This window comes from Coregonus clupeaformis, chromosome 35, assembly GCF_020615455.1.
Source record: "Coregonus clupeaformis isolate EN_2021a chromosome 35, ASM2061545v1, whole genome shotgun sequence".
NCBI classification, from domain to species: domain Eukaryota; kingdom Metazoa; phylum Chordata; class Actinopteri; order Salmoniformes; family Salmonidae; genus Coregonus; species Coregonus clupeaformis.
In genome coordinates, this window is record NC_059226.1 from 31,911,771 (window position 1) to 31,926,197 (window position 14,427).

Consider the following 14,427-nt stretch of genomic DNA (forward strand, 5'->3'; position numbering starts at 1 on the left):
TTGAGGTCAGTGATAAAGCAATCTACAGTACCACTGCCAAGGGATGAGCTGTAGGTGTACCTGCCATAGGAGTCCCCTCGAAGCTTACCATTGACTATGTACAGACCCAGCGTGCGACATAGCTGCAAGAGTTGTGACCCATTTTTGTTGGTTGTTTTGTGGTAGTTATGTCTAGGGGGGCATATTGGGGAGGGAATGAGCTCTTGCACACACACACACACACACACACACACACACACACGTATACAGACAAAGTCTACATACTGGCCACAAACAATTTATTCAAAAAGCAATACATTCAGTCACCATCGATGTCGCTCTCTTAACCTCCTCACCTGGTCACTCACCACTAGCCAATGTGCAAATGAGTCTCCAAGTAAATGTCCCCCTGAAAAACCATGTTGTTCGCATTGTTATCAACCCATTAATTACAAATTCACAATTCCATTGTCAATTCTGAAACGGGAGACCTTTGACTATGCAGTGACACAGATAGGGCCCCAGCCTTTGTTTGACTCAGATGATGACTTCCATGTTATCTGCCTTTGGAAATGTCACCCGCTTTGCCTCATACTGTCGCACGCACCCCCTACTCCTTGCTGTGTGAACCCCCCACCCGTGACCTCATCCCTCTTTTTTCAGAGAGAGAGTGATGGAGAAATATGAGGGGAGAAGCCAGTCATGGGAGGAGAATAATTAGTGTAGCTGGGGTTACACAGAGTCAGCACTGAAAAAGTGTGAAGTGGTATAGGAGAACAGATAAAGTTTTACTTGAAAGTAAGTTCTATATAATAATAATAATAATAAGATGTATTTTATTTAGCGCTTTTCATTACAAGTAGAATCTCAGTCACTTTGAAAACAAAATAAACCAAAAACGATTTAACAAAACAAATATAGGGATCTGTCATTATTTTGGCGATGGTCTTCCACATCTTTAGATGATAGGCAGTTCAGAAAGGTAGTATCTTGAGAGGAGGGAGCATAGATGTAGAGACATCTGACAGACAGGCCACGGAGCTCCTCAATGGGCACCTTGTCGTCTTCCATTGTCACAGCTCCTCCTCCGTCGATAGGCTGGATCTTCCACTACTGAAATGTAGCACATATGTACATTTGTAGTATACTGTATGTACCAAACTGGGTATTTGTGTTTGAGAAAACATGTTCTTGTCTAAACCGACATGTTGACATGGTGGCATCACACTTCTGAACTGTGTCATCATACCCAATATTCCTACTGTACCCCTTTATAAGATTTGATAATGTTAGTGTGTCCTCTTTGAACATAATGTTTTTTGGGTAGCCTACATTGAGTCACAAGAGACATATGTAGGTCAGAGCTATAGATTCATGGATGACTAGTTTATTGCCTAACCTATTTTTCTTATTTTCATCTCTGCTAATTTACAGGAATTAAGAAGGTAATTTTAATTTGACATTTAGAGACCATAAATGGCCAATGATAACTGCAACTTTAAATATGTATTTGTAAGGTGTTTTGACACTTTATTCAGATAGTGAGGAAATTAAGTGGGGAGACAGGCAAGTGGGAGAAACAGTGGACGCAGGGATTGAACCCTGGTGTCTGGTGGGGATTTGTATGTAAAATGTGCCAGGGAGTGTTACCACTACACCATGGCTCTGCACATTAACACGTTTTGCATGAGCAGAAATGTATGTCAGTCAAGTGAGTATGAGGTGGGTGATGACCACGTAAAAGGGAGGTGCAAAATTAGGATTCAAATGAAACGTGGGTTTGACATCCAGAAAATGAGTTTTTCTCGCAATCAGATTACAAACTACTCTGACATCATCGTCGCGTTTGGGCAGTATTGGCAAATTATGCCACCTTTGGTCAGTGCTTTGTCTCCATAAAGGTCTCTGGGTCTATCTCTCGCTCATATCTATGACTGTCCTGGGTTGGAGGGTCTGTGTGTGTGTGTGCAAGTTCCACGTCTACCTCGTAGGGCTGAGGACCCCTTTATAAACCAATACCAGGTCACTGGGGAAGTCACACAACACTTGCCACCACAGAGAGACAGAGAGAAACACCTGCTCCAAACAGCCCAGTCAGCCATTGAATAATCTATTCTATCTCCTCCTCTTTTGCTCACTTGTTCTTTCACCTCCTGGGACATGATGTGGAAAGCACTGGTATTAGCTGTGTGTCTGCTGGTGGCTGGGGTGCAGGGGATGGAGCGCCCCACGTATGGAGTGAAGCTCTGTGGTCGGGAGTTCATCCGGGCGGTCATCTTCACCTGTGGAGGATCTCGCTGGAGACGGTCACTCGGAAGTGCAGGTGAGGCATGCCGGCTGGACAAGCCTTTTCTTGGCTCATTGTGTTTCTAAATTGTGCACATTTTCATTCTAGCCAAGCAGTAATGCACCTGATTCAACTTATCAGTGATTTCTGGTTTGTTGAGTAAAGGGAAAGGACTATGTTGGCTTTTTTTGTATCACTGGCTTTGTCCATTGGTATGTATTACATCCACACAGTCGATTACATCCACACAGTCGATTACATCCACACAGTCGATTACGTCAACACAGTCGATTATATCCACACAGTCGATTACGTCAACACAGTCGATTACATCCACAGTCGATTACATCCAGACAGTCGATTACATCCTCACAGTCAATTATATCCACACAGTCGATTACATCCACACAGTCGATTACATCCACACAGTCAATTACATCCACACAGTCGATTACATCCTTTTCATTTAAATGAATTGATGTTTATTACCACAGCACTCTTTGACTTTTGAAGGTATTAATTGAGCAGCACTGAGAGTCAATATCACATTTCAAATATCCTATTATAAACCGCATTTCAGGAGACTTCCCTCAGGACCCTTTCAGCTCCCATGACGAGGCCTTATCTGAAGGTTGGAACCCAGACTCTCAGGTCCCCGAGGGTCCCTTCCAGCAGGTCCAAGAGGGTGGAGTGTTCATCAGCAGGCCAGCCCGCTCCCTCATCTCAGAGGAGGTATTGGAGGCTCTCCGTATGTCTGACCGTAAGGGCCGTGATGTGGTGGTGGGCCTGTCCAACGCCTGCTGCAAGTGGGGCTGCAGCAAGGGAGAAATCAGCTCCCTTTGCTGAGAATCCACCCCTTTCTCGCCCCTCCCACGCACACACATAGGCCTACACATACATGGTATTTTCTCATATCTCTCTCTCTCTCTCCTTTTTTCAAACTGCTCTCCCCTCTTCCTAGTGTTTCCGAGTTAAAGTATCATGTTAACTGTGCAGGGAGAATATAACCTTATTCTCCATATAGACCCAGTCGGTATTAGATAGAACGCCTGCCTGTAAAACAACCTATGTTTACCTAGGTACAGGTACCCCCTGTATATAGCCTCGCTACTGTTATTTTACTGCTGCTCTTTAATGATTTGTTATTTATTTTTATTTGTTTTACTTAACATTTATTTTTCTTAAAACTGCATTGTTGGTAAAGGGCTTGTAAGTAAGCATTTCACTGTAAGGTCTACACCTGTTGTATTCGGCGCATGTGACAAATAAAATGTGATTTGTTTCCCCATTGGCTCACAGCAAAAAACTTGACCTTTTTCAAACGCAATTTTCTTGTTGTCTGCTTGTTTTAGTCAATTACAAAACTACATTTAAGAAAAGTACAACATGTCTAAATATTACTTTTCAATATTGCCTGCTCCCTAGCGTTCTCACTACTTAGAAAAACGTAATATTGTAGGGCTTCTATTATAATGCCCTTTTTCATAACGATGCTAGCAGCAACTTGAGTGAGTGAGAGCTAGCTACCGACCGGAACATTAAGCTAGCCAAGACCAACAACACAAACAATCTGACTATCCAGCTAGAAGTAGTGAGTGGAACTACAAACGGACAGTTCTAGCTAAACAAGTTAAATGTATTAACTGTGATGAAATTTTTTCCACACACATAGCTACGTGTAGCCTACTTGGACACCTCGTCCCCACATTTCCCACACCGAATAGCCTGAAGCCACAGGGCTCTTCTCGCAGGCTCTATTTCCCAACGTGGGACCATGGGTCGGGATTTTTGACCTGGCTACATCTACATTGAACAACACAGGAGCTTTTCGTCATGTTTTGTTATTTCTGTATAACAAAAAAAACGAAGGGTTTTCCCCAATTTATGGGCGTGGTCGAGGGGAATTCCTTATTATTATTATTATTATTATTATTATTATTATTATTATTATTATTATTATTATTATTATTATTATTATTATTATTATTATTATTATTATTATTATTATTATTATTATTATGTGATTACCGACTGGGACTGAATACCGATATCTGCCTGTCTCTGTATGTGTGGAATTGGTTGCCTGTTATGAAATGTGGTTTCCAGACGTCTTTCTCCATTACTGTACATTGTTTCATATATGTGTTATGCTGCTTTTGGATCCTTCAGACTTTTAGTTCACGCACTGTCGTCATTCAGATAGCCCTTATTTTAAAAAAATCTGTCAAATCAGTTTTATTTTGGATTATGAACCTGTTATAAAGGTTTTAATAAAGATTTAATTTGCTTAACATTCTGACTTTTGGTGTGTTTTCCCACCAGCCACAGATACGGACAATGCCAGAATCATGACACAGGAAAACATAGGGCCTTAGGGCATAATAATAATATGCCATTTAGCAGACGCTTTTATCCAAAGCGACATACTGTCATGCGTGCATACTTTTTTTTTTGTGTATGGGTGGTCCCGGAGATCGAACCCACTACCTTGGCGTTACAAGCGCCGTGCTCTACCAGCTGAGCTACAGAGGACCACAAAACTTGGAACACTGAGTTGGCCTATGACATGTGTAAAGCCACTTTTAATTCCACTGCACAAAAATATTGTGTTTTGAAAAAATTACTCATTCAAATGGTGTACAATCCCAATGGAATAAAACACACTTGATACAAGTCAATTTTCTCCAGAAATGAATGTTAGGCTAAAGACAGGAGTATTTGACCTATTGTACTTTTATATATAAGGCAACATACTAGATCTAAACTAGGCTATAGCCTATACATATACAGTGCATTGGGAAAGTATTCAGACCCCTTGACTTTTTCAACATTTTGTTACGTTACAGCCTTATTCTAAAATTGATTAAATTGTTTTCCCCCCTCATCAATCTACACACAATACCCCATAATGACAAAGCAAAAACAGGTTTTTAGAAAGTTTTGCAAATGTGTACAAAAACAACAACTGAAATATCATTTACATAAGTATTCAGACCCTTTACTCAGTACTTTATTGAAGCACCTTTGGCAGCAATTACAGCCTCGAGTCTTCGTGGGTATGACGCTACAAGCTTTGCACACCTGTATTTGGGGAGTTTCTCCCATTCTTCTCTGCAGATCCTCTCAAGCTCCGTCAGGTTGGATGGGGAGCGTCGCTGCACAGCTATTTTCAGGTCTCTCCAGAGGTGTTCGATTGGGTTCAAGTCCGCGCTCTAGCTGGGCCACTCAAGGACATTCAGAGACTTGTCCAGAAGCCACTCCTGCGTTGTCTTGGCTATGTGCTTAGGGTCGTTGTCCTGTTGGAAGGTGAACCTTCACTCAGTCTGAGGTCCTGAGTGCTCTGGAGCAGGTTTTCATCAAGGATCTCTCTGTACTTTGCTCCGTTCATCTTTCCCTCGATCCTGACTAGTCTCCCAGTCCCTGCTGCTGAAAAACATACCGACAGCATGATGCTGCCACCACCATGCTTCACCGTAGAGATGGTGCCAGGTTTCCTCCAGACGTGACGCTTGGCATTCAGGCCAAAGAGTTCAATCTTGGTTTCATCAGACCAGAGAATCTTGTTTCTCATGGTCTGAGAGTCCTTTAGGTGCCTTTTGGCAAACTCCAAGCAAGCTGTCATGTGCCTTTTACTGAGGAGTGACTTCCGTCTGGCCACTCTACCATGAAGGCCTGATTGGTGGAGTGCTGCAGAGATGGTTGTCCTTCTGGAATGTTCTCCCATCTTCCACAGAGGAACTCTTGAGCTCTGTCAGAGTGACCATCAGGTTCTTGGTCACCTCCCCGACCAAGGCCCTTCTCCACCGATTGCTCAGTTTGGCTGGGCGGCCAGCTCTAGGAAGAGTCTTGGTGGTTCCAAACTTCTTCTATTTAAGAATGATGGAGGTCACTGTGTTCTTTGGGACCTTCAATGCTGCAGAAATGTTTTGGTACCCTTCCCCAGATCTGTTCCTCGACACAATCCTGTCTCGGAGCTCTACAGACAATTCCTTCGACTTCATGGCTTAGTTTTTGCTCTAACATGCACCGTCAACTGTGGGTCCTTATATAGACAGGGGTGTGCCTTTCCAAATCATGTCCAATGTACATTAAAAAAAATGTTTTTGTCATTTAGCAGACGCTCTTATCCAGAGTGACTTACAGTTAGTGAGTGCACACATTTTTCATACTGGCCCCCCGTGGGAAACGAACCCACAACCCTGGTGTTGCAAGCGCCATGCTCTACCAACTGAGCTACACGGGACCAATCAATTGAATTTAGCACAGGCGGACTCCAATCAAGTTGTAGAAACATCTCAAGGATGATCAATGGAAACAGGATGCACCGGAGGTCAATTTCGAGTCTCATAGCAAAGGGTCTGAATACTTATGTAAATAAGGTATTTCTGTTTTTAATTTGTAATACATTTGCAAACATTTCTATAAACCTGTTTTTGCTTTGTCTTTATGGGGTATTGTGTGTAGATTGATGAGGACATTTTTTTAGTTAATCCATTTTGGAATAAGATGTAACAAAATGTGGAAAAAGTCAAGCGGTCTGAATACTTTTCGAATGCACTGTAGACACTACACAAGATGTTCCTGGCAGCTGCAACGGATTTAGGGTTAAGACGATTTTTGGGGTGTTTTCACACTTGGTCCCTTTCAGACAATTTTTGTGAACTCAGTGCGGTTCGCTTAATTTTTTGTGCAGTGTGAGCACTCCAAAGGAACTCAAACCCCTCAAAAGATCCCCTGAAGGGAACTAAACGAAGCGAACAAAACAAAACTGTTACCATCTGGAAGGGGCAGTAGTCTACACTGGGTGTACAATTTTCAATTACACATTATTTAATCTGAAGTTATTCTTCTGCTATTTATTATGTTACCGATACTATTTACATGTTAAAAGTATCTTCTGATTACAATTATTACGCCTCATCTTTTCACTAAATGCAATCTATTAGCTTCCAAAAATGTAAGTAGGTATATGATATACCTAGCTGTCCGATAACACATTCTGATTGAATGGCTTGGCCTGCACTTTGAAACACCCACAGTGCATTGAGTGAATGTTGGAAAAAGATCTTGGTTCCTTTATAAACATAGAAATGTGAATGCAAAGAGGAATCGGGTCACAAAATAGGTGAAGTAAACTGACAAAATAGCTGAGTCCTCATTCAAAAGGCAAGGGCAGTGTGAATACAAAGAGAACTGAGATATGTACTTTTTTATTACCCCAGAGTTCACTTTAAAGAGGACTGAGATCGGTTTTATCTACCGAGGTAAAGACAGATTCAGGTTGGATATTCGAAGGATATTCGCCTGTAGTTTTCTTTACGTCCACCAACAGCAGTTAGGGACCGTCAACATAGTGACAAATCTAATTTTTCTAATATCAATAGCTCTTTAACCATTACTCCTAAAACGTTCAAAACTGGTTCTAGCTAACCCGATGGCAGAGACACATATTGCACACACTTGTTTTTGTCGATTTACATCTCGCTCTATTTAAAATTATTTATTTTAATTTTTGAAATTCAATAGTGCCTTGGTCATAATGTACACTCATTAGGCCTACACATTGCAAACCCTTTTGTTTGTCCACTTGCATCTCATTAGATTTTACGCTAATTTTTAAAAGTTTCAAATTTCAATAGCTCCTTAGTCATATGACCTACAACCCTCAAACTACTTTCAGAATATCCACCGAGTAGCCTTATATGTAGCACAAACTTTTGTTTGTCCATTTTCATCTCACGCGATTTTACATTCATTTTCAATGTTTTTCAATGTTTCTATTTTCAATAGCTCCTTGGTCATGTGGCCTATAACTCTCAAACTACTTTCAGAACATCCACTCACAAGCCTTATATATTGCACACCCTTTTTTTGTCCATTGTCATCTCACACGATTTTACATAAATTTTTCAAACTTTCACATTTCAATAGCACCTTGGTCATGTGACCTACAACCCTCAAACTACTTTCAGAATATCCACTGTGTCACGATCGTCGGGAACAGAGGACCAAGGCGCAGCGTTGAAGGTGAACATATTTTATTAATCAGAATGATAACGTGACGTCCAAAGGTTACATACACAAACCAACACGGAACAAGAAACCACCAACACTGTGGGAAAACTGGCTGCTTAAGTATGGTTCCCAATCAGAGACAACAAGCAACAGCTGATACACGTTGCCTCTGATTGAGAACCACACTGGCCAACATAGAAATACTAAACTAGAACGAAAACAAATGAAAACTCACACCCTGGCTCAACATACTAGAGTCCCCAGAGCCAGGGCGTGACAGTACCCCCCCCCAAAGGCGTGGACTCCGACCGCGCCAACCAAACACCACAGGGGAGGGACCGGGTGGGCACTCCGCCTTGGCGGCGGATCCAGCTCCGGGCATGATCCCCACTCCCTCTCTAACCCCCAAAGTACCCCTGGCCCTGCTGACCGGAGCTGGACTGCACACTGGTGGAGCGGATTGCTCTAGCTCCGGCGTGAAGCAGCTGACCCGTGCCGAACCAGGCACCGGTGGAACAGGCACGGGCTGTGCCGGACTGACGACGCACACCACTGGCTTGGTGTGGGGAGCAGGAACGGGCCGAGCCGGGCTGACGAAACGCACCCCTGACTTGGTGCGGGGAGCAGGGCGGGGCCGGACCGGGCTGACGAGCGCACCACTGACTTGGTGCGGGGAGCAGGAACGGGCCGGACCGGGCTGACGAAGCGCACCACTGACTTGGTGCGGGGAGCAGGAGCGGGCCGGACCGGGCTGACGAAGCGCACCACTGACTTGGTGCGGGGAGCAGGAGCGGGCCGAACCGGGCTGACGATGCGCACCATAGGCTTGGTGCGTGGAGCAGGAACAGGCCAGGCCGGGCTGACGATGCGCACCATAGGCTTGGTGCGTGGAGCAGGAACAGGCCGGGCCGGGCTGACGACGCACACCACAGGCTCGATGCGAGGAACAGGAACAGGCCGATGCGAGGAACAGGAACACACCCCAGTACCTCTCGCCGTGCCTCTACACTTTCCCTCTCCTCTGTGACCAGTGGCCCCCTTAACCTGGCGGCCTCCTCTGCAAACCCGCTGGACCGCTCTATCGCGGCCTCCTGCTGCCCCGTCGTCCACGGCGTGAGCCCCCCCCTAAAAAATTTCTGGGGGTCTCTCCTCCCCGTGGGCCAGGCCCAGTCGAGGTTGATGTCCTTTAGCGATACCTCTGGCGCTGGCTCCTGGACACGCTGCTTGGTCCAGTGTTGGTGAGATCTTCTATCACGATCGTCGGGAACAGAGGACCAAGGCGCAGCGTTGAAGGTGAACATATTTTATTAATCAGAATGATAACGTGACGTCCAAAGGTTACATACACAAACCAACATGGAACAAGAAACCACCAACACTGTGGGAAAACTGGCTGCTTAAGTATGGTTCCCAATCAGAGACAACAAGCAACAGCTGATACACGTTGCCTCTGATTGAGAACCACACTGGCCAACATAGAAATACTAAACTAGAACGAAAACAAATGAAAACTCACACCCTGGCTCAACATACTAGAGTCCCCAGAGCCAGGGCGTGACACACTGACTAGCCTTATTTATTGCACTCACCTTTGTTTGTCCATTTTCATCTCAGGTGATTTTACATGAATTTATCAACATTTTAAATGTCAATACCTCCTTGGTCATGTGACCTACAACCCTCAAACTACTTTCAGGTGATTTTACATGAATTTTCTATGTTTTTCATTGTTTCGAATTTCAATAACTCTCTGGTCATGTGACCTACTGGACTCAAACAAGGTTCAGAATGTCCACGGACTAGCCTTATATATTGCACACTCTTGTTTGTGTACTGTAATCTCACGCGGTGTTACGTACATTTTTCATAGTTTTGAATTTCAATAACTCCTTGGTCATGTCAATTACACACCCAAGAAGTGTGCAGTGGATATATACCCATATTGTATAACCTCTAGTTATGTATCTTCTACAGTTGAAGTCGAAAGTTTACATACACTTAGGTTGGAGTCATTAAAACTCGTTTTTTAACCACTCCACAAATGTCTTGTTAACAGACTATAGTTTTGGCAAGTCGGTTAGGACATCTAATTTGTGCATGACACAAGTAATCTTTCCAACAATTGTTTACAGACAGCTAATTTCACTTATAATTACTGTATCACAATTCCAGTGGGTCAGAAGTTTACATACACTAAGTTGACTGTGCCTTTAAACAGCTCGGAAAATTCCAGAAAATGATGGCATGGCTTTAGAAGCTTCTGATAGGCTAACTGACATAATTTGAGTCAATTGGAGGTGTACCTGTGGATGTATTTCAAGGCCTACCTTCAAACTCAGTGCCTCTTTGCTTGACATCATGGGAAAATCAAAAGAAATCAGCCAAGACCTCAGAAAAGAATTTGTTGACCTCCACAAGTCTGGTTCATCCTTGGGAGCAATTTCCAAACGCCTGAAGGTACCACGTTCATCTGTACAAACAATAGTACGCAAGTATAAACACCATGGGACCACACAGCCGTCATCCACTCAGGAAGGAGACGCGTTCTGTTTCCTAGAGATGAACGTACTTTGGTGCGAAAAGTGCAAATCAATCCCAGAACAACAGCAAAGGACCCTGTGAAGATGCTGGAGGAAACAGGTACAAAAGTATCTATATCCACAGTAAAATGAGTCCTATATCGACATAACCTGAAAGGCCGCTCAGCAAGGAAGAAGCCACTGCTCCAAAACCACCATAAAAAAGCCAGACTACGGTTTGCAACTGCACATGGGGACAAAGATTGTACTTTTTGGAGAAATGTCCTCTGGTCTGATGAAACAAAAATAGAACTGTTTGGCCATAATGACCATCGTTATGTTTGGAGGAAAAAGGGGGCTGCTTGCAAGCCGAAGAACACCATCCCAACCGTGAAGCACGGGAGTGGCAGCATCATGCTGTGGGGGTGCTTTGCTGCAGGAGGGACTGGTGCACTTCACAAAATAGATGGCATCATGTTGAAGGAAAATTATGTGGATATATTGAAGCAACATCTCAAGACATCAGTCAGGAAGTTAAAGCTTGGTCCCAAATGGGTCTTCCAAATGGACAATGACCCCAAGCATACTTCCAAAGTTGTGGCAACATTGCTTAAGGACAACAAAGTCAAGGTATTGGAGTGGCCATCACAAAGCCCTGAACTCAATCCTATAGAAAATGTGTGGGCAGAACACAAAAAGCGTGTGCGAGCAAGGCCTACAAACCTGACTCAGTTACACCAGCTCTGTCAGGAGGAATGGGCCAAAATTCACCCAACTTATTGTGGGAAGCTTGTGGAAGGCTACCCGAAACGTTTGACCCAAGTTAAACAATTTAAAGGCAATGCTACCAAATACTAATTGAGTGTATGTAAACTTCTGACCCACTGGGAATGTGATGAAATAAATAAAAGCTGAAATAATTCATTCTCTCTACTATTATTCTGACATTTCACATTCTTAAAATAGAGTGGTGATCCTAACTGACCTAAAACAGGGAATTTTTACTAGGATTAAATGTCAGGAATTGTGAAAAACTGAGTTTAAATGTATTTGGCTAAGGTGTATGTAAACTTCTGACTTCAACTGTATATTGTTGTACATTAATATTAGTTTGACAATTAGGGGGTTCAGTCCAGTGTTGTGTTTACCCTTTTCTTTAATGTTTATCTATAATAATTGGTAGTTCTGAGTACTTATTTGACCTTTCCTTAAGTTTTTATTTTGCCACAGTATTTAACAGCGGTACACAATAGGAGAGAGAAAGAGAATATCTCCTTTCATCGTTAATATCAACCATAAAGGAAAAGGGCAAAGAGTCATGTTATTAATTGTCCAAACCAGGGCTATAGGGGATCGCTGCCAAAGGAAATGTCCGTCAAACAAAGTAGGCGAGTCATAGACTGATCACAGAGCGTCAATGGCTACATTTAATTTTAGACAGTTGTCCACTCGCTTCTGGGCTCATTTCACTCCGCGTTGCGGATCATAGACAAGACTGTGCGTGTGAGCGATAGCTAGGCCGACAGACATCCAATCTAGTTTCTGCCAGATTGTTGATAATCACAAGTTTACTGGAGAACTGAGACCAAGTAGAGACTTTGGACAGGGTGGATAATTCTGCTTTCACCTATTCAGTCTGATCAAATCGGCGAAAGGGAGTGAGCGAGGGCGCAAGGTAGGAAGCAACGCTTTTTCGAAACAAATACAGCTAGTGTGCTGCAGAAAGCACCCAAACTTCTGAGCATGTAAACATCGCTAACATTCATTCATCGTACGATAGAATGCTGGCGAGAGATGGAAGTCCCAGTATTTCGATGTTTTCCTTGACGACGAGGTAATGGCTCTTATTTTTCGAACTACTTGTTTTTCAACAAAACTTACAGCTTGCTGAAATCATGTTCGTCATTAGGCCTACCTGTATAACGGTTTTAGACTTCAAATAATACAAGACTTTGAATGTTCACTGAGGGATAATTTAGCAGCCAAACTAACGGGATTTAAGTGAAACTGAAGGGACTGTGAGGGGAAGTTACGTGGAGAGGAGAGGAGAGGAGCAGGACGGCCTTTTTTTTTTTACAATGATAGTGTACTTATTACTATGTGCACATGCAAAAAAATAGGAACGAGGTGGGTAGATAACTAAGTGTGTCATTGTAGCAAAGTATTTATAAACAAAAAATCAGATCTCTTAAACGTTTCGTTCATTTTTGTTCTAATATCTATATAATAGGCCATAATTGATTTTGGTCCAATAGGCTTGGCATATTCCCACGTTCAACATCTCTACATCTCTGCCCAGCCTGGCAAGAGTGGCCAAAAGGGTGTTTAGCTTCCCCAGTGGCTCTGCAGGCGTGGAGAGGATATTCTCCGCTGCTGGCCTGCTCTCCAGGCACCATCGCATGAGCCTGAAGCCACATTACCAAATTAATTTTATTTAATTTTAAGGAAGTCACAGCCTATATGCGCAATTTATAGACTTCACAGTTTATTTCTTTGTAGGCTATAGCCTTGAAATAATATAAATAATATAGCCTAAATAATTCATTTTCGTACCTTCTTAGCCTCCCTGTCTGGCTCCTGACCTATTTAGAGTGTTTATATGTTGTTTAATATGACATGTAGCCTATTTGAAATGATGTGTGCTTCTTACATTCACCTTTTCATGTTTATTCAAATACTTTTCATTCAAATCCATATGGTTTGGTTTCGATACTTCAAATCCAAATGGTAGGTCCAGGTAGTCACAAAAATAGATGAGTGTTGGTTAAATTGTGATTTTAAGTAATTTTTCCTGTGAGATCTGAGTGGTTTTTAGCAGAGTGGTTGGAAAGAACATGGAGCGCATGTTTCCAACAGCTCAACATGCTCTTCTCCCCAGTAGGAACAGTCCTCCAAAGGAAGGAATGGAAATCTACAGTATTTCAATTAAATGTTTCAAGGACAAAATTACATGTATTTAAGTATTTTGTTGTTGTAGTGGGGCCAGTAACATTAGTCATCTCTAAAAATGATAAAGGAAAATATTTGTATATAATTTTTCATTTTCTATTTTTATGTTAAGCACACAATATAATGTAAAAGTATGTATTAAGGTGTCTGTAATAGAATACATGTGGCAAAAACGAATGTAGACATTAATAAATTAATTTCTATAGCTTCCAAAATATTTTTTTTACAACGTCAGGGAGTGCCAAGATGGAGGCACGGTGGCTTCAACACATCGTCCCCTAGTATTCATTTAGTGTATATATAAATCATTGGATGTAACACTGAAAATGTTTGTACGTTACTGTGTGAACAACACCTATCACCCAAGATCATGTCACTTTGCTCACCACAATGTGACAAAAAGTTATGACTTTTAAAGCTAGAATCCTTAGTTGCTAAATCAATTTTTGGACTTATTAATTAATGGTATATAGCCATTGATTCTTGAAGAATATAACTTCAAAATGCCTCATGAGCTTAGTTCAACTGTCATGCCCCATCAGAAACCAAAATATAAGCTTGTTACACTCCAATGTTTGTAAACAATGTAAATGTAAACAAACACTGTCTAGCCTCAAAGCATGGTTAAAACTATCATTTTGATGTCATGGATGGTCTGTCCTTGCATCCATAGCACTG

The 14,427-nt window shown here is 42.4% G+C and overlaps 2 protein-coding genes across 4 annotated transcripts in view; both read left to right on the plus strand.

Annotated features, from left to right (window-relative positions):
* The first annotated feature begins 1,941 nt into the window (after window positions 1-1,941).
* On the plus strand, window positions 1,942-3,402 carry rln3a (relaxin 3a). Its single transcript, XM_041863732.1, has 2 exons — window positions 1,942-2,302; window positions 2,847-3,402. The coding sequence occupies exons 1-2, from the start codon at window positions 2,140-2,142 to the stop codon at window positions 3,110-3,112; spliced, it is 429 nt and encodes a 142-aa protein (XP_041719666.1). The 5' UTR covers window positions 1,942-2,139; the 3' UTR covers window positions 3,113-3,402.
* An 8,843-nt stretch (window positions 3,403-12,245) lies between these two features.
* Window positions 12,246-14,427, plus strand: part of LOC121551442 (interleukin-12 receptor subunit beta-2) — a 33,147-nt gene continuing 30,965 nt past the window's right edge. Inside the window, exons 1-2 of one of the 3 annotated variants that reach the window (XM_041864103.2) lie at window positions 12,246-12,475; window positions 12,581-12,634. The gene's annotated coding sequence lies outside the window, so the exon portion shown is untranslated. The other 2 variants (XM_041864104.2, XM_045211010.1) reach the window with 2 other exon arrangements.

Coding starts and splice junctions, on each gene's coding strand:
- rln3a (XM_041863732.1), top strand. CDS start 2,140: ATGATGTGGAAAGCACTGGTATTAGCTGTGTGTCTGCTGGTGGCTGGG. Junction 2,303..2,846: donor ACGGTCACTCGGAAGTGCAG/GTGAGGCATGCC, acceptor ACCGCATTTCAG/GAGACTTCCCTCAGGACCCT.